The sequence below is a fragment of the Rhinolophus hipposideros genome (assembly GCF_964194185.1).
Source record: "Rhinolophus hipposideros genome assembly, chromosome: 18".
In the NCBI taxonomy this organism is placed as follows: domain Eukaryota; kingdom Metazoa; phylum Chordata; class Mammalia; order Chiroptera; family Rhinolophidae; genus Rhinolophus; species Rhinolophus hipposideros.
In genome coordinates this window covers 22,533,109-22,554,689 of record NC_138064.1, presented here as the reverse complement: position 1 = coordinate 22,554,689, position 21,581 = coordinate 22,533,109, and the positions used below count along the sequence as shown (strand labels likewise).

The 21,581-nt window shown below is 35.6% G+C and overlaps 1 protein-coding gene across 3 annotated transcripts in view; it reads right to left on the bottom strand.

Annotated features, from left to right (window-relative positions):
- CRPPA (CDP-L-ribitol pyrophosphorylase A) overlaps positions 1–21,581 on the bottom strand; it is a 222,164-nt gene that overhangs the window by 141,551 nt on the left and 59,032 nt on the right. For all 3 annotated transcript variants that reach the window (XM_081079468.1, XM_081079469.1, XM_081079470.1), the window contains exons 4-5: positions 16,399–16,503; positions 10,132–10,177 (exon numbers count right to left, since the gene is read on the bottom strand). In XM_081079468.1, the coding sequence (XP_080935594.1) occupies positions 10,132–10,177; positions 16,399–16,503 (151 nt within the window). The remainder of the gene's footprint in view (positions 1–10,131; positions 10,178–16,398; positions 16,504–21,581) is intronic.

Below are 21,581 nucleotides of genomic sequence, written 5' to 3'. Positions count from 1 at the left end.
ATTTTGGGGCTGCTTTGGACCCAGGTCAAGATACAGCATGAGAAAAAAAATGGCAAAAGTCACTGCCTGTTATGTAGTATTTCAAATTCGGATCTTCTTCATTAATCTACCTGCTGCTATTTACTTTGAACCCTCAAATAGTTATTCTGTGTATTCTGTTCAGGTTTTATAGCTTCAGTCATTAGAAGAAACAAGGTGGAGTTTTCTTGTTCCATCTTACCCATAACCAGAAACCTACTTATGTCTTTTTACATAAGAACAAGTATGATAAAAATCTATGCCTAAATAAACATAAAAGCACACATTTAATAAATATTTTTAAAGCTTCTAGGTGAAAATACTACATTCTACTGAAATTGGCAGCATTTTTCTTTTCTTAATGGTATAAAAATGGCATCACTTCTCATAATCAATGACACCTGAGAGTCAAGAAACATGGCAGAAATGAAGTACCTCTTTCACGCCTCCTTAATCACACAGGATCACATGTGGTTGACAGTTGCTTCTCTAACAGAACAACATTATCCATCTTACACCAAAAGAGTAGGAACAATCTAAACTTTTGAATTTAAAAACCAAAGTCACACTTTCTCATTTGCATACTTATATTAATCAGGCATGAGTTAAGAATACTCGACAACAGAACCCTAAATCAGATGCTTAGAGACTGTCAACTTACCATAAATGTCTCAGCTGGTTCACTGGTCCACAATGTACAAGAAGACACCACTTTCAAATACCAAAACCAATTAATCATTCACTGAAGCACATAAGGATATAAATTAGAGGGGACAACTGTTCAGAGGATCTGTGTCTTGTGCAGGACCCTTCAATACTACCAAATATATATTATTAGTTCAAGGGGAAAAAGTGAGAAAAGACATGGAGTTTCTTTTAACAGAAGATGCTCCTCTGCCTCTCCTTATTTCTTTGCTCTTCAAGGAATTGTAGTGACAGAGAAACAGGAACATTATCAGAATTCCAACCATCTACCCTGAAGCGTGCATCAAAGGACTCCTAGCGTGATATCTAAAATGTCAGAGGTTGAATGTGTCACAGCTTCATCTGTCAGACTCTTGAAATTCTCTCAAGTTGCAGTTAAGTTGTAAGTACAATGGAATTTCTTCAGAGGTTTCAATCCCCCAGTTTAATGTGCTTTGCAATCTAAAACTTAGACACCTTTGATTTGGATATATGGTTTAGCAGGATATTTGAGTCTTCATGTACAATGTGTTTTTAGAAGTGTTTAATTCCTCTGTTATTCTACCTTAAGTCCTTTACAGGCAATGAGAGGAATAATGTATAAATCTGAAAGTTTCTGAATGAGAACAAAATCTAATTTATAATATAGTCATCCTTTAAAAGTTCCTCTAATTGTCCTTGAACATTGGATCTCTTGGCATAAAGTATACTGTCTTCTTTCAAGGGTTAAAAAATAGATATAATTGGGGGTCTTTGCATTTAACTTCACAAAATGGTAATATGTACAATTTCCAATATGTGCAGTTTCCTCTTCACCATCTGACAGACCCACTGACATATTAACAAGGAACAAAGAATATCTAGGCATATGCCTCCATCAATGAATCATTAGGAGGGACTCATGAGTGCTCAGGATGGTGCTTCTATTTTACAAGAAACTTTCAAATACTATGGAGCAGAGCCAAAGCCAGAATTTTAGTGTTTTTAGGTAAATAAGCAACAGCTGTATCAAATCCAACAGTAATCAATTTCAAAAGATGTTTCCAGCCTTAATCCATTCAAAGTGAGGGCAGTTATCTTCTAGTCTCCTGTGGAGTTCCTTGAATCAAAAGTCAATCTCAAGAGTCTATTTTCTGTCTCACATGAAAGACTTTAAAGTAGTATTAAAGAGAATCAAAACTGTTGAGCCTTGAAGTCCCTGACTTATTTTCATCTGTAGAAAGATGGCTAAGGTTTCGCTGACCACCTTAATACAGAAAGCTATTAAAACAGGAAGGGGGATGGTAGGCAGTCAATAGAGCAAAAGCAGCCAACAAGCCATGTCAACAAGACAAGTGGACAACCGAGGTGGTAAATAGAAACACACAAGAAAACCAGACATACCCACATTAAAATGTCAAAGTGGACTTTTGAGAAGTTAGCTCTATTGTTGACTATACATGTTTCAACTGGAGGACAGTGGTCCACAGGCAGATTCTTTTTAAAAGATGTTTTATATCAGATCTCAACCACATTTTTAAATGAGTCAGGGGATATACGATTCAGTTTCCTACCTTACAACTAAAAGTAAGGAGCAGACATGTCACATCTTGTTTCCTGCACATGTTTTTACGTGTAAGCACATTACTGTTTTCAAAATAAATGATGCAGTACTTTTTTTTTTCATTTCAAAGTATATATTCTTTCTGAGTTAGTTGAGAGAGAAATAAATTTGAAAGAAATGCTAGTGATTCATCAGTAGTTTTACAAAGTATATTACTGCTTTGAGTATAACGTCATGTTTAGAGTTTATGTTGTTGTTTTCTTCCCTAACCTACATGAGAGTAAAGTATAACTAGCTGGCTTTTTGTCTGTTATCAAGTCTTATTTAGCTAATGGTGACCTTATAAGTTTTTGAACATGACCGATTTACTTGATTATGTTTGAATTAGCATCTAACTAATGACAAATCAAGACAATTACAAAATTAAACACAAAAGTGAATTCTACTTTCTCTAATCTTGATCCAAATATTTAACTCTCCAATTTACATTTTTTTACAATAAGATTTCAATGAAACCAAACTGCTATTAAATCATAGTACAGTCTTCCTGTTCTTATTAAAGCCTGACGCAAATGTTCTTACAGATTCACGTAAGATACAGTCACAGTACTACTTTCAAGAGAGTGAAGAACAAAAGCTATATTATGTACAAAGAAGTTATGGTATTAATGTGAAAATTTGGAAAATTAAGTATCATAGTCAAAAACCAGACATCAAAAATTACACTTTCTATGCAAATCTTAGCTGTCACTTTGCATTGTCCAAAAAGCATGGTTAACATAAATGGCGCCATCAGTGGGTATTTTACAAGAAAAACCTGATGAGGACATACCACATGTGCAGAACACTGTCCAGTTACAGATGTAGAAAACCTGATTTAAAGTTTTCTCATCTTTTCAATTTGATTGAAAAGATTTAAAAATATTTTTCACTTAAAATTCCATGGTTTTAAGTGAAAATATTAAAGGATCACTAAAAAATTAAGGCATTAGTTTCTTTATATGTATAAAACATACACTGTAACATGAATCTTTCTAATTCTTAGTAATACTGAATCAATTTTATTCACATGTGATTTTATTTTATTCCTTTCAGACAGAGCCAATTTAAAAGTATATTCAGCTATTTTCAATGTATAAGCACAAAGGGATTCAATTGTTTTCCTACTGGTATAATTTAAAAAAAAACTGTATGAAACATAAAAAAGCAGGCATATAGGGACTTATAGCTTAACTGTTCATAAATACTTAACATTGAAACAAATCACTGTATCACTGATGTTGAAAATAAAAACGTATTTTCAGAATACAGTCTAAATTTCTGAACCAATAGGGGATGTTGTATTTCTGAGAAATCGAAGTCAATTAACTTCCTTTAAAAAAAAAAAAGTAAGCTCTAAACAAATGGAAAAAAATTAAGTAATGACTGGCAAAAGATGAACTTTTACGTGAACATTAATATTTACTATTTCAACTAATATTAAATAAAGTCAGTAAAAAAATAAAATGATTTTCAATTTTAACTATTTTATTTTTCCATATTTTTTATAAACCACCCTATGAAAAGAATCACCATGAAGCTTCTTTACAGCACAAGTTTACTTAGGTTTGTAATATCAAAACCAGGAAAGAATAAAATAGAGTGAGTTTAAAAACACCCTTGAGCCACAAAATTAAATAGATTAAAGGATTTGAAGGAGGATGATGGCAGAAAATAATTACAATCTTTTATTTCGAAGGTCCATAGAGGCTTTTCTTCTTAGCAGACTACAGAATATTGATCCTTTTGCCAGGATATGGTCAGCATATTAAATCAAATGTGGGTTAGGACTGTTTGTATGGCGTATGTAAGTCTAGATAAAGTATGTTACTTCTGGCATCTGTTATCACTTTAATCGTTTGGGTAGGTTTGAGCATGCAGAGCAGGCCTGGGTGGGCTCAACTTGCTTGTGTGACAAAAGTACAATCCCTCTTTGTTAAGGGGCTGTTTACAAACTTATCAATCAGCCCAGTGTCTTGTGCCAATTAATCACACTACTCCATAGAAAAGTTTGTTTTAAATTTCACTCGTAGTAGAAGCCTAAAAGGAATAAGCATTAAAGAAAAATGACCAAATCTAACTTTCTGCCTCAAAAAAGGAATAGTGATAATGCTTAAATAATAGTTTACATAAATTTACATAATAGTAAATTTATGGTGAACTGTACATTTTTCAATGCGGACAGCTGTGTAAAAGACAGATCTGAAAGTACTAGATATGAGAGATATGAGAGGTCTGACAATTAAGTTCACGAATTTGTTGCAATGCTGTTGCTAACCTTTTTTGATATCAGAGGGATTCTTCATTATGAATTTCTACCACTTGGACCAACAGTGAACCAAGTTTACTATTTGGAAGTGCTGAAAAGGCTGCATGAAAAAGTTAGATGACCTGAACTTTTCACCAACAATTCATGGCTCTTGCACCGCGACAATATACCAGCTCACACGGCACTGTCTGTGAGGGAGTTTTTAGCCAGTAAACAATTATATTGGAACACCCTCCTTACTCACCTGATCTGGCCCCCCAATGACTTCTTTCTTTACCTGAAGATAAAGGAAATATGGAAAGGAAGACATTTTGATTACATTCAGGACATCAAGGGTAATACAACGATAGCTTTGATGGCCATTCCAGAAAAAGAGTTCCAAAACTGCTTTGAAGGGTTGAGTAGGCCCTGGCATCAGTGCACAGCTTCCCAAGGGAAGTACTTCTAAGGTGACCATAGTGATTGACATTCAGCAATGAGGTATGTAGCACTTTTTCTAGGATGACTTCGTGAATTTAATTGTCAGACCTCATACATGTTCCCAATTATTGAATAGTTTACTGTAAATACAAATGCAGGCAAATATACTGACACTAAAATAAATTAAGCTTAAAAATAAAACTTATCTAACAATATTAATAAGATAAAAGTCAGATTTTGAGACTTGCTATAAAGCATCCTTTGGGGATTTTAGTCAAAGCTTGACTGAAGTCAGTTACATCAAAATTCCCACACTAAACTAAAGCCATGAACTTTCACATGAATCAAGAGGGACCAAAATACACATGCTGTTCCAGTGACAAGTAAATTTGGGACTACAAAATGTTCTTGCAAGACATGACCCTTAGCAAAGAAATGTTTTAAAGAGTCTGCAAAAACTAAGTAAACTAAGTAAATGGTTACATAAAAATACAATTTTTTGACCAGCGATAATTGGTATTCAAGTGAAAAAGCAGCTCAGAAAAGGATGGCTTACAGAATACTAAGCACTCATTTCACGCCATGAAAAACCGTTGAATCCTATAAGAGGAAAAACTGTTATGGCTGGAGAAACGTTAAACGACCAGAATAACAAAACAAAAAACAAAAAAAAAAACAAAAAAGAAAGAAACTAACCAGTAGCCAACCAATCATTTTATAAGTATTATTCTGATTTTGAATTTGAATTTTTACACTTTTTCTGGCCATATCTAGAAATGAGCCATTTCAATGCTATATGTTTTTCCCACACTCTAGAAGACTACTGTGTGCTTAGCACAGATCGGACAGAAAACATCAGTCTCAATTGTGTGATTATTCTTCATCAAACCAACTGAAGATACAGGTGTAACCAAACAGAATTAGGGGCGGGCAGGCTGAATTTTATAAGCCATTTGCTGTACCCACCAGAGAGAGACAGTGAGCCCAGAATCAATTTTAATGGTCAGCATGAGCAACCACATGCCTAGCGGTGCGAAGTGGCCAAGTCTCAGAGCTGAGTGAGACGTAAGGAAAAGGCAAACTTAGCTTTTAATTGTGGATCTTGCTCTTACTGTGTGACCTAGAGGAAAGCACCTAATACCTCTAAGTCTCAGTTTTCCCACCTGCACATGAGAACAATAATATCTACATATCAGCATGATTGTAAAGAATAAATGAGGTAACATATACAAAGCACCTGGCATGAGTGCCATGTGCTTGAAATCCTGGTTTTACACCCTGACAAAATGACAAAATGCATAATCAAACATTAAATCATCTCAATTTTTAAAAAGAAAATAACAAAATAAATATAAGAATAGGTTTACTAGATCCGAATATGCACCTGGTGGAAACAGGTAGAGTGGTAAAGTAGGCGGGAAAGGCACCTGTTCCCATAATTGAAGGCCCTTAGAGGCTAAGGAAAGAAATGTAGCCCCACCCTTAACATATTACTCAATTCAATTCACCTCAATGTTAGAGGATACAAAAGAAAAAAGAATAGATATTTTTCTTCCTTCAATGAATCACAATCTACAAGAGGTTCTCACCAAGTTATGGGCAAGGCCAAAATCCAAAAAGGTCTTAAAATAAACTCTTCAAATTGTTTCCATATATAAATTTGGTGGCAAAATCAGTCCTGAACTTGAACTGGCTAGAGACTCTACAGTCATTATTCTTGCATTGAATGTAAACATTCATGCATTCCAAGCTTCATTATGCAGTGAGATCCCAAGTCCCACGGGTGATGTGACAGAATATATGACATAATGTAGCACCTTTGGAAAATACCAAGCATTCCAAATTCCAAAACACATGTACCTCCAGGATTTCATACAAAGGAATCTAAACAATCTCTGCTTAAGGAATAAAAGGGAGGATAGCTATACGAAGAGGTCAACTGCCTAAGGTAGAAACCTGTATTGAAGAATGTTTTTCTATCCTTCTTAAATTCGTATTTGCTGAGAACCCTTGACTACTCCACAATATGGCAACTATAATACTACTTAAACCACTGAGTTCTTGGAAAGGCAAGAAACAACACACAGAAAGCTTTTACACAATGCCTGGCACAAACTAAGTACCAATAAATGTTGTGTAATGGAAGTGCCTAGAAAAAATACTTTGAACATTTACTAGGAAAAGGCGAACAGGTGAATATGCAGCTCAGATAGTTCGTCAGCTTTATGCCATATTATATTTGGGGATTTTATTTTTAAAAATCCAAGGGTTTTCTTTTTCCTATGCCCAGAAGTATTTCTACTATTAGGCCTTAGAGGTAGTATGAGCACAAGTCATACCTGAGAAGCAGGTGACAATCTCAGCTGAGCAAATGAGAATTGGAGCTGAGAGAACACAGGAAGACTTCAAGCTCTTAATGCAATAAAGATATGATTTGTGGTATATGTACACAATGGAATACTACTCTGCTATAAGAAAAGATAAAATAGTGCCATTTGCGACAACATAGATGGATCTTAAGATTCTTATGGTAAGTGAAGTAAGTCAGACAGAAAAAGTAGAGAACCATAACATTTCACTGATATGTGGGATATAAAACTGAAAACAAAGGAACAAGACAAATGATAAAAACAAAAACTCATAGACACAGAAAATAGTTTAGTGGTTACCAGAGGGTAAGGGGGTGGGGGGAGGGAGATGAGGGTAAAACAGATCTAATATACGGTGATGGAAGGAGAACTGACTCTGGGTGGTGAACACACAATGTGATATATAAATGATATATTAGAGAATTGTACACCTGAAACCTATGTATCTTTACTTACAATTGCCACCCCAATAAACTTTAATTAAAAAATAAAAAGAAAATTTAAAGATATAGTTTGGAAAGAAATTAATTATAAAAGACTGTGGAGAGCAGCCTAGAGGAATGCTTCTGGAATTTAACAAACTGATCAACCAAGTTTTTGTTAAAATGCAGGTTCTAATTTAATGTGGTGGGGCCAGACGTTCTGCATTCAAGTTCTCAGGTAATCACCATGCGGCTGGTCTAGAGGCCCATACTGAGAGTAGGAAGGCCCCAGAGCAGAGGTCCTCAAAGTATGCAAGCAATATCAGAATCTCTTGGAGAGTTATTAGAAAATAACAAATCCTAGACTTGTTAAATTTGAAAATATGCAAATCCTAGAGCATACAGAAGCTCTTGGAGATTGTTGACTAAATCAGCTGTTAACATCCAGTCAGACAGATTACTTTCCCCGAGAACATAAGTAGAATCCCTTTTAAATGCTTTAAAAATAAAGGGAGCACAGTAGACCATGCTACCTAGATAAGAAAAAACGATTCCCCTCTGCAAACAATTCCAAAACTATAGCCCTGCGATTACACTTAAAATGTAGGTTTTTACATATAAGAAGCCTGCTCTAATAACATATAGGTGCTAGTGTATAGAATCCTCAGTTGAACCACTTACCAACTATTCACAAAATCGATAATTTCCATTTTACCTAGGTAATAGAGATATGACTTTGTAAAGAAAGCAAACTGAGTTTTATATTTCCTTGTGTTGAGAATGTAACTCAACCACATCATGGTTTAGCCAACTTCTACAGAGTAATGTTTAAACATCGCCTAGCGTGTATGTAAATATATGTCAACATTTTGATTTATAACTCTATGTGATCTGTTTACATACACAGACACACAGATACACAAATTACAGTACATTAATGGTTGGAAACACAATATTCTTAAAAGCCAAAAAAAAATTCAGGGTGAAATATAAATATAGAATGTCATGACCAGAGAAAAGATTTCAGTTTTCTAAATATGAAGCCAATTGATTGTTAAATAGGTTTCCCTAAAACTGATGCATTCAGAATTCAGATTCAGTATTTATTTTCCACTTCGAAGTTTGATTTCACAAGTTCATTCTCAATCAAAACCTGAACACATAATTCTGGCCTTAATCGATTTTTGAAGGAGTCAGTTACTAACATTGTAAATCACCACACTTCCTTCAGGATTGGGGTGGACCCCTCTGATTTTTGCTAGGACCATATACAGAGGGTGCCAAAAATATGTACATGCATTCTAAGAAAGGAAAACAGTATATACTCAATATATACTCAGTAAACTGTAATACTCAATATATACCAATAACAAAAGATAAATACAAGTCACGTTTGACTTCCGCAATGACAAGAGGTGCTCAAAGTGGTTATCATCAGTGTCCAGACACTTATTACAGAGAACTCCTGCTTGAGCAACGTTGACCAAGTGTCCACTTGTATGTATTTTTGGCACCCCCATATTTGTCAGGAGACATATTTGGTCACCTAGGGGGGCGGTGGAAGAGGGCTCTGGCTTCTAGTGAGCAGAGACTAGGCATGCTGCTCAACAACCTACAATGCAGGAAACAATCCCCTCAACCAAGAGTTACCTAGCCTAAAATGCCAGTACTGCCAAGATGAAGAAACCCTGATTTAAGCAATGGAGGCTGCAAAAAACACAGAATGAATGTCCCGTGTGCATCATCATTACACTCCTAACACAGTGTTAAGCACAGTAATAAATAATTGCTAATTATTAAATTAATTGTTTCTGTGTAGCTGAGATCTTAGAGTCATAGTGATGAAAAAAGTGAGGTAAGAGTTATATTACCTTTGTGATATCCAAAATTACAAAACAAAATTACAGTCATTGTCATAACCAGAAAGGAATTAAAAATAATCCAGTCCAATTTCTCTAGTCTTTTAAAAAAAAATTCTCATATGGAAGGTGCTATCTAATGTACATATATGACACTGAAGAGGAAAGAGGGAGGTTCAGGCCTCTTAATAGTAAATGTAAAATATAATATCATTATACATTTATTGAAATGTTTTTACTTCTAATGGTGCGAATATCCCATACTTTTCTCAAATAAAGCATTTCCTTTATAAAAAGTAAAACCAACATAACATAAATCATAATAAGTATATTTCACAAGCAGGAAATAAAATAAAACATAATTATTTTTCAAAAAGGAAAATCAGACTTCCATGGCCTACAGGCATTTATACTTCTGAGAATTCTGGGACTTAACAAGTCATGAGAAATTCTGAATTGGCTTACATTTTTGAAACACAAGAACTGAGAGTCACAAGGCCAAACATACCCTTAATAATCGATTCAGCTGCATACAGATCTCGTTTGTAGGTCACCTAAAGGACAGATAAACCTCATTAGACTTAACAGAGCAGGAAGGAATGTGAAAGCAATAAAATTAAGCCCCCAAGGAAATTCTTGATTCTGGAGAAACTATAAACACATAATACTGACAATTTCTATATTATAACAACATCAGCAAATTCAAAATAATGTATTCTGTGTCTACAAATGGTTGAAGATTTGTTTTCAACATATTTAAATAAATTGACGTATTATATGGCAGTGTTTACCAAAATCTTATTAATGTAACTGAAGTACTATGTCAAAGAAAATGTGGTAGTGTTTAAAAGTATTAGCATTATTATTACTTAATAGTAAGGTTATGTCAAAAGGAAGAAAAGGTAAGTATTTACCAAATTGCATTTGTTAGTTAAAAGGAAGAACTTTCAAAGATCAATTCACATTAAGAAGGGACTTCTTCGGAATTGAGTATTATCTGTACATAGCCCGATAAGGTTCACCCTGTGAGGTTTTTATTAATACATGGCTCTTGTAAAAAGAGCCTGTAGGTGCCACAATGTACATAAGGACAATCATGATCTTTCCTTAAGAACACACAGCCTCCTTGCAATTATAACCTGCTCCTTGTAATGTAACCTGACGTGGTCCTAAGGCAGAGACTTTCCAGACCACAGCCAGCGAGCTCAGGTATAGAACATGTCAGTAGCATTGTATTGCACTGCAGAATTAGTTTTCCTATATCACAGAACTGAAAAACATAGTAAATAATGAACTGTATTAATAAATACTGTAAGGCCTTAGGTGTTCATCCTTCAAGTGCCCAGATGATTATGATTATGACGCAAATGGTTTAATGACCCACTTTGAGAGGTGCTCATCAAATTAGCACCATTACATGTCTACAGTTCAGACTTTTTCCATCAAAATTATCTCATAATTAGACTTATACAGAAACTGTGTTCAGCTCAAGTGGCTCAGGACACTTCTCTCCAAAAGAGATTCTTCTGCTATGCCTTTATCCCGGCAGGTAAATCCTGGCCCAAAACTATACCTTACAATCGAGAGTTAAAGTAGCAGTTAACTTGTAAGATAGATGGACAGTTGCTCAAGCATTCAACCAATTTATTTAAGTCAAATGTAACACTGCTACATTACCTCTAAAACCAGCACTTGCCAACCAAAACTAGTTCCATAGTTACTAATCCACAGTGTAATTCTAATATTTGGGGGGGGTGGGGGGGAATTAAAAGACAGACATTTAAAGGTTCATACTATGCATTTTACTAAATTAAAGAAATGTATTGATCTCATTCATTCAACAAATGTTTATCAAGTAACTACTGTGTTCTAGGTCCTGTTCTAAGTGCTGGGAATAGAGCAATGAAAAGAATAAGCAACACTCTTAACATACGAAGGCTACATTTTGGTGGAGAAATATTTCTTCTAAGAATTGAATAAAATGTGTTTTTCATTTGTGTGCTTGAAAATCAGTTAACTAGATATCCGCAATCAGGACTTAATGTTTGCATTTTAAGTGAGAAAATGTGTTTTTTCCCTATTAGGTTGGTGCAAAAGTAACTGCGGTTTTGCAATTATTTTTAACCTTTTAAACGACAACGACTTTTGTACCAACGTAAAAGAATTGTCTGCTGTATAGGGTAAACCGAGAAGATGCTTAATTAGTATAATTTATTTTTTATCCCTTCCTGCTTTCTTTGAGGGGTAAAACTGCATTCCAAAGTGAAATATAATTGTGCAAATACATTTTTTTCCAAACAAATCTTAATGATGGGTTTTTAAAGTTAAGGAAAACTTGGTCTCACATACTAAAATTATTTTTTTTCTAGCATACTTGCAAGACTTAACATTTTTGCATCAGAGTCACTCTCATGAATAAAATACATATTTTATCATCTAAAGGTCCTTTCTCCACTAGTATTAAATTATTAGCTGCATAAACAAGAAAGACTCACAAATTTCCTATTGTTCCTTGTATGCTATGGATATCTACTATATACTGTATAAAGCCTTTGATTTTTATTAATATCTTCTATGTAAGCCTTACTGAATACCTCAATTACAATTCTCAAATACTGATTTAATGAGAATAAACTACAAAATATTTCTTACAAACCTGTAAAATACTGTGTTTAAAACAGCTTATTTTTTCTAAATAAAACACTTTACATAAATCAAAGGAAATAATAATGGAAAATGTAGCTCTGAATTGAATTACTTTTTCTGTCAAACTCTTACAGTAATATGGGAAGGCTTTTCTTATTTCTAATTTCAAAAACAGTTTAATAATCAGTTTTGAAGTTGATTTTCTTCTGTCAGCATGATCTGTAGTTTTTCTTTGACCGTGCACAACACATTACGGAAGAGTTACTTTACAAAAAAATCAGCTCTGCAGTGATGGAAGTGAGCCTCAATCCTCTGATTTCCATGTTTTCACACTGTGCCATTTGAGCCTCAGGGGCCACCTGGAGACCAGAGGAGGTGCCCTGTGCAGCTGAGACTCTAAGCCCCACATATACCACTCAACTAGTCAAGCTCAATTTCTGTCTGTTTTCTTTGACTGCGCTTCTGTGCAATATTTCATCTGAGTAAAGTGTTTAGCTAACAGATAGATATATAGAGACAGGGATTGGGAGAGGGAGAGGGCGAGGGATAGGGAGAGGGTGAAGAAGAGGGAGAGGGAGAAGGAAAAAGATGGGGCAGGTGGAGGCGCGTGGATTTTTTTCTTTTCAATGAAAGGGAAACCTTAAACTGAGAGCCACAGAGATAACTGTCCTCCAACTCCTAGAGCAGGTCTCTCTCAGCTACCTCAAGATGAGTTCCAGAAAACATTGTCACACCTACTTTTTGTTGCCCCATCTGTGTTGACACTCAATATCATAAATTACAGACTTTTCAGAGCCAAGTTGGGTTGGCTACACTGAACTGTTCTCTCATTTTTCACCTTCTGAGAAAATGAATATGTAATTCCAATAATTAAAAGCCAGAAAAAATCTTAAATTTTAAAGATAGAAAATGTTTATTAGATACAAATTTTGATTTGGGGTTATTTATTATATTTATTTCCATTTCCTAAATTACATCTACGTAGAAAATATTATTTCTTCTAGACTGTATAATGATATGAAAACTTCTAAAAAGAAACAATGGCACCATATTGTGTTTTTGAGGTTAAAAAGCCAAAAGTGAAACTATTTTGTTTCTTTTGTTCTTAACGAAGATGCCAGGGACACTAGGATCTAAAAAGTCAGCCTCAAAAAGTAGGAATCTTCAAAAGGCAGCCATTCCAATAATGTGATTTAAACACTTCAGAAACTCCTTCTAAAGAAGCATTTTCAGACAATGGGACCCAGTTGAATTTCTCAAATAACAGGTTATAAATCTTTTATAAATCTTTCATGCCTGGAGGATGGTTTTAACAGTTAGAAACAAGAAGTCTGTTCAATTGGGTCTGTATAGTGTAGTAAGTGACTGAGTATTTAATTGTATTGGGACAAAAACTACAAATTAAAGCAATGGAAGTTCTTCTGTAAACTAGATGAAATTTCACCAAAGTTAGTATGTATCCACTAAGGCCTGCCACCACCACTCAGGGAGAGTACAAGAGCCAATCCCTATTCCCCGGAGTCAGTCCTGCACACTTCTGTGCTTGGTCACTCTTTGAGGAGAGGTGCTGGTCATTCGTGGGGGTGTCCTCTACCCTGCATGGTGACTTGAAAAAGAAACTGTTGCTTCCAGGCTCCAGAAGAGCTTTGGTTTAAAAGCAATTTCAATACTCTTTATTTATACAAAACAGTAAGACCACAAATTAATTAAATTAGAAGCCTACAAAAAGGACAACTCAATGCCATCAAAGAGGCTAAATAGGGTTAAATAACTTCCTCGGAAAACATCAAAATTATAAAGGTAGATGATGATGAAACAGGAGGCAGTAGAAGGAATGAGGGAACCTGCAACAACGGTAATATTTGAACTCAAAATAATTTCATCTCAATCAACAGAATCAATGTGGTACCTAAAGAAAGACCTCGTAAGTGTCATGTGAAAGATTTTTTGCCCAATCCATTCTATGACGTGCCCGTTTAGAATCCAAGATCCCACTGAGGCACATCATTATTCAAACATCATTCATAAGAGTGGGGATTCCTCTCACCCTCCCAGTTTGGAAAGTAATACTAGGAAGATCATCCCTCTGGGACTCAGAGTATGTCACCCTTTGGCATGTGTGTTCGTTTCCTAGGGATGCCAAAACAACTGCAAACTGGATGGCTTAAAACAATAGAAATTTATTCTCTTGTAGCAATGGAGGCTAGAAGTTTGAAGTCCTGGTGTGTGCAGGGCCTTTCCCCCACAGGAGTGTTTGGAGAAGAAGCCTTACTGGCCTCGCCTTAGGTTCTTGTGGTTGTTGGCCATACTTTGCTCTGCTTTGCTTGTAGATAGATCACTCTGTTCTCTGCCTCCATCATCACTGGCTTTCCCCATTATTCGTATCTGCATCTCTTCTCCTATTCCCATAGGCTGGATTTAGGGCCTGCTCTACACCAGTATGACCTCATCTAAGACTTTTCAAACAAAGTCACACTCACAGGTGCCAGGGATTAGGACTTTTGGTGGGGACCAGTTCAATCCACAACAGTACATAAGAAAATGATGGAACAGAGGAACAAAGAGAAGCACTTGGAAAGACCAGTCAGTGCCTCAGTGCACTGACATGTATTGTACATAAAAGAGAAGCAGAGTGCCAAGATGTGAGGACTAATTCTGTGCTGCTGGAGAAAGCAGTGAAATATAAGATTTCACCGCCAAAAAATATTGAAATGAAAAATTCAAACAGTACAGTGCAACTTTCCTTTTATCTGCAGACCTCAGGATGCTTTACAAGTTTGCAGAAGGCTCAGAATACCTACAAGAGGTAAATAATCACAGACACTAAGACATCAGTAATGCAGCCAGAAAGTGTCGTCAACATGTTAGTCGCAATGTAACATCACAGAGTTTCCACTTTGTTTTATGTAGCCTGCACATGAAGTCTAGCAGAGAATCAAAGGGGGTTCTACAGAAATGTGAGTCTGGAACTTTAACAAAGCATCTAATTGGTAATTACCCAAATCCTCACAATTAATATGTATATTACCATCTGAGCCACAGATAAAAAAGAATAAACAAAATGAATAAATTGAAAAATGAAGGGCCTGCTGCATTGATGACATTTTGGATATTCTTAAGAGAGCCATAATACTGCATGAATTTTCTCTACCAGCCAATAATCGAGGCATGTCAATATTCTGTAATCTTAGAACAATTTAAGTATGTATGAGACGATTCCAGCAAGCATCAAGGCCTGTCACGTTACTGTGCAAAATACCTAATCAACTCATAGGGCTTCCTGTTTTGTTTTTAAGTCAGTGAGGAAATATGCTTTTGGGTTCATATAATCTTAGTGTAAGGAAGAATTTTACTAATCAGATTTAGGTGGATGTTTTATAAAGATTCCATCTAATATTTCAAAAACAGCAATATACTTACTTCAAAATTATGCAATGACCTTACAATTCTATTTCAGAATATTATTGTTCAATTCAGCACATTCCTACTTAATGAAACAAAAGAGAGTCACACTGTAAAACACCCCGTGGCTCAAGGAAGCTATAGTATGACCACTTCATTCCCTCCACAAAGAAAGAAGTTTGTCATCCTTGCCATAGGGAAAAGTCTTAGCCCTGAATGAGGGCAGGGAGTGGATCCAGCTACCCACCCCACGGTCATAACTGTGCAGATATTCTTTCCACTCAGTTAAGTTGGAGCTCCCATCCCAGGGCTTGAAAGGAAAGGCTGCCATTGTGGAAAGTGGTGTCACATCCTCAACTCACTGGAGTGTAAGACAGCAGAGTAAATGGATATATGCAGCATACAAGGAAAAACTTGTGAACAATATTATTGGCTAAATGGAATTTGTTTGAATAAGTTATGTCAAAGTGAATTTCCTTGAAACCCAGCAATAGAAATGATACCATACTTTGGTGTCTTAGAAAACCCAGTGAGACCCTTTTTAACTCTTAGATATATGGACACACACACACACCTTCTCTTAGAAATATTGTTTCAGTATGAAACCAAGTGCTTTTATACTACTCCATTTTCTAAAGTGCCTGGAAAATGTCTGTGCTTGCAGTATGTGTCTTCAGGAAGGACAAAAGCACAGATGAGACCCCGAGCAAAGTACCAACTCCATTACCTTCCAGAGATCAGGTGATCCTTCCACAAGTTTGGCTTTAATGTGACAGTATTTTAGAGCCAAATGCAAACACTCAGTTCCAAATTCCAGGTCATAGTCACTACACTGGGTAAGAAAAAAACAAAACAAATAACAAGTTAAAATATAATTGTAAAGAAAACTAAAACATGTATTTAATAATCTGTTGTATAGAGAAAAGGAAGGGCCTAGAGAATGTACAAGCTCTTTAATTAGCTCCTGATTAATCAAGTTACAAAATAATTTTCCCTATGCCCTAAAAGCCAATAGAAAATAAGGATGCTGCAATCACAGTCTTGAATTTCCTCAACAGTTTCAAGTGTCAGATAAATATAACACTTTATTTCCTTCACTCATAAACTACCTTTCCAAATACGTTTCTAAAATGCCTGAAGGTATGGCTGAGGATTACCATATCAGAATTTGATTTAACAAATATATGTATTCATAAAACTCTAAATCCCCCTATCTTATATTTATATCAATCTATATTTGCAGGTCACAATTCTCTTATTCACCTTAATATTTTAAATATCAATGTATCTTTTTGAAAGGATTTATGTTTTTATTCTGAACATGGAAACAGATCAGTCATTATGAGAAAAATGTAAAAGCTTCTCATAGATTTAGTAAAATATAAAAACCATTTTTAAGCATTTTAAGAAGAACCACACCAACACAATGTAATTCAGCCGAATAATACTGATTGCATATCATGTCGAAGCTTTGTATTAAGCACCAGCATAAATGAGATATGTTGTATCCTCAAGGAACTCAAGTCAAAAAGGGGAGGCAGATCTATAACAAATATTTTGCAACAGAATGTGATAGATGTAGCACTAGAAAAGTACCTAGAGGTAGATAAGGAGATAAAATATTTAATTCTATGTGACAGCATCAGGGAAGGCCTAGCGGAGGAAAGGGTTTCTGGTCTCATTTTAAAGACTGAATAAAATCGGTGGAGAGTGATACCCTTAAGGCAAAGGCACCACACAAAGATACAGCGGTTTCAGACATCTGGTAGATTTGCATTTTAGAAACAGTTATCCATGTACCAAAGACTGCTAGAAGGCAACAAATACAATTATGACATTTAGCGTCCTTTGCCAGTGCTGTTTCATCATACAGGAAGTTACAAAGTCCTAACTATATTTGTTCATGAAGTTCACGGACAAGAAACTATAACAATCAATTATACACAGAGTCCCAAATTGACCAGAACGGTCTCCATGTCAATCCTCTATTCTGATGTACTACATACCGTGACATATTTCCTATTTTCATTATTAATGCGGTATTACGAGCAGTAGTTACATTCAAATAAGTTAAGACAAATATTGGTAAACCTCCACTTTGAACTTCCCACATCTGCACAGTCTCTCATCTAATCGTATGTGAGATGCATATACAGTAAACAGAGTTTTCTCTTTAACACGTAGTTAAATCCCAAAGATGGCTAGCAATCAACCTTTTCCTAACTCTTTCCAGAGACAAGATATTGAACACATCTGTGGAGGAGTCTTGAAAGTGCTCACAAACGGCATTCTGAGAGGAGCCCATAGGAACAGCTACTTCCTTCCCATATCAGCCGGTGGGGTAAGAATACTACTTGATGCCGTGCTCCTGCCAGCCATGAGATATACCAGCCAAGACGGCAACGGCCTATAAAATGCATAAAGTCTTTAGGATTCCAGTCCCCAGGGTTAATGGGAAGCATGGAAAATTATGGGTCACGTATATATGAAATATATACCAGAAACAGAGGCTGAGTAATCTTGGCAGAAAGAGCAGTCTGAATTTGTCATTCATTGTATGGACTAATATTACAGCTATTTAGGGAAGTTTGGGTCATTGTTTGGCAATAAAACCTTGCTTTCACAGTAAGTTAAAAAAACTCATGCTAAATGGCAAAGGAAAATCTGAATTCCTGTTTCTCCAGAACATTGATGATGATTTCTACTTTTGTCTAGGGTATGTAAAGCTGGGGAAAAAATTAGGCTCACTTCAGAACAAAAAAAAAAAAGCGATAAACTTTTTCTTGAACCCATCAGAACTGAGGTCACAGGAAAAACAAGTAAGCCTTAAATCTAAAAGAGCCATGCCTCCCCCCAGGAGAAAGAGGACGCTGTCACTGGCTCAACTACAGCCGAACACAAAAGGAAAAGACTGGGTGCCATACAGGCAGGTAAGAAGTCAGCCAAAAATTTCAACAAATTGCTAAATACTCAGTGGAGGCAACTAGGAGAACATAGACCCTCTGAAAGCCACACTCATAACAGGAGTTTAGACCTACTTGCAGTCTCCTCTTCAGCAAATTACTACTGTGTGCTCATGAAATGGTATAGTATTGTTTTGAAGTTCACTGTAATTAGATGTACAAGTATGCCTAACCTCAAGGCAATCATGAAACAGACATCTCAAAGATAAAAATACGAATTCAATAGTGATAAGATGGAATCATAAAAACTAAGAAATTAATACAAAGGCAGGCAGAGAAAAAGAACAGACAACAAATAGCAGTTAACCAGCAAGATGGTAGATTTTAATGAAAATGAACATGTAATTGCATAAAATATCAACATTTGTTATCCCGCAGGGGGGTCATAGTGATATTACTGGTCACATGAAACACACAAACACACACACACACACACACACACACACACAGAGATGCTGAGAACTCTGTGCCTCCCTAAACTTGGTGCCCAAAACAGTGTAAAACAATGTTCTCCCCAGGGAGAAGTCCTACGGACACATTGTCAGAGGTCCCCAAAGTATCATCTATCCCAGTCATGTTATAGTGAAGCTCACAGTCAACGAGCCCCACTACAACACTCACCAAGTCCAACCAATCTCCAGCACATAACAAGAGCAGAAAGCCAAGATTTAACTGAAAGCCAAGGAAAACCTCAAACATGATAGATTAAAAAAGAAAAACAAACAAAGGATTTTGGAGAAACTAGAAACTATGCAGTTAATAAAAAAGAATTAATACGCCCAGAATAATAAAGTATTTATACTTGTAAAATACGACAGGATAATATTTAAAAGACAGGAAAACAAACAGGAGAGAAAAGAATAATCAATGACAACCACAATGTCCAATGTGAGAGAAAATAAAAAATACAGAAGGAAAGAACAGAAAAGGGCAGGACAAGAAAGCAACCAAACAATTCAAAAAAAATTGCAGTAATGAAGAAAATGAGTTTCCAAATGAAAAATTCTTATAAAATAAAGAAGCTAATAGATGAAAATACAGCAAGCCCAATTAACATCAACAACAAAAAGTCTCTTATAAAGAAGCAGAAATCCAAAGTGGTCGAGACTTCTTAATTGCCACAATAAAAATTACAAAAACAATGGAACAGTTTCTTCACAATTTCGAAGGTAATGATTGTCAATATAAAACTACGGTCCCAGAAAAGCTATATATCATATTTGAAGACAGAATATGGACTTTTATAAACAGTGAAGGTCACAACAGAATTTTAATTCCTATAGGATCTTTTTTTATTGAGTTTTTTAATAGACGTTGAGTTGGGGGCAGTTTTAGGTTCATAGCACAGTAGAGCAAAAGGTACAGATGTTTCCCACATATCATATACCCCCATATACCCACAGCCTCCCCTACTATCAAAATCCTACACAAGAGTGGAACATTTAACACTGATGAACCTGCACCAATGAATTGTCATCACCCAAAGTCCACAGTTTGCATTAGGGCTCACTCTTAGTCTTTTACAGACTATGGGTTGTCATAAACGTATAATGGTATGTATCCATCATTATGGTATCATGCAGAAAGCATTTCCATGGTCTAAATATTCTCTGTGTCCCTCCTATTCATGGCCTCTCTGCCTGAATCCTCAGCAACCACTGAAGTCTTTCCTATCTCCATTGATTTGCCATTTCCGTAAATCATATATCTGGAATCATATAGTACGTAACCTGTTCAGATTGGCTTCTTTTACTTAGTATAATGCATATAAGGTTCCTCCATGTCTTTTGTGTCTTAATAGGTCATTTTTAGCACTGGATAATATCCCATTGTCTGGATATACCACAGTTTCTGTTGGCATTCACCTACTGAGGGACATCTTGGTTGCTTCAAAGTTTCAGCAATTATGAAAAAAGCTGGTATAAACATTCATGTATAGGTGTTTTCCATGGATATAAGTTTTTAACTTATTTGAATAAATACAAAGCAGTGCAATTGCTGGGTCATAAGGTAAGGGTATGTTTACTTTTGTAAGAAATGGTCAAACTGTGTTCCCATGTATAGGTATCATTTTGCATAATCACAGGCAAGGAATGAGAGTTCCTGTTACTTCACATCCTCCCCAGCATTAGGTGTTCGTGTTCTAGATGTTGGCCATTTTAATACATGTGCAGTGATATTTCATTTTTTGTTTGAATTTGCATGTGATTTAGAACATCTTTTCAATGTTAATTTGTCATCTTTATATCCTTTTTGGTGAGGTGTCTGCTCAGGTCTTTTAACCTTTTATTAATTGAATTGTTCGTATTGTTATTGTTGAGTTCAAGAGTTCTCTGTATATTTTAGACAATAGTCTTGTATCACGTCTTTTGCAAATATATTCTCTCAATTTGCAGCTTGTATTCTCATTCTTCTCAAATGTCTTTTGCAGAGAAGTTTTAAGTTTTAATAAGTCCAGCTTCTATATTTGGTGTTATATCTAAAAAGTTATCACCATACCTATGGTCATCTAGGTTTTCTCCTGTGTTATCGTCTAGGAGTTTTATGTTTTCCATTTAGGTCTATGATTCATTTATTTGCACGTGGAGGTCCAGTTGTTTCAACAAGATTTATTAAAAAGACGATCTCTGATCCATTGTATTGCTTTTGCTCCTTTAACAACGATCAGTTGACCAATTTATGTGAGTCTATTTCTGGGATCTCTATTCTGTTTCATTGACTGACTTGTCTATTCTTTCACTAATACCACACTGGCTTTATGGTAACTCTTCAAGTTGAGTAGGCTCAGCCTTCCAACTTTGTTCAACTCCTCCAATAGTGCATTGGCTGTTCTGGGTGTTTTATCTCTCCATATAAATGTAGAATTGGTTTATAGAACAGTATAAGAATTGACATCTTGGATGTCAGAAATGTCCAACAATGGCAGCATTAAGGGGCACTGAGGAGC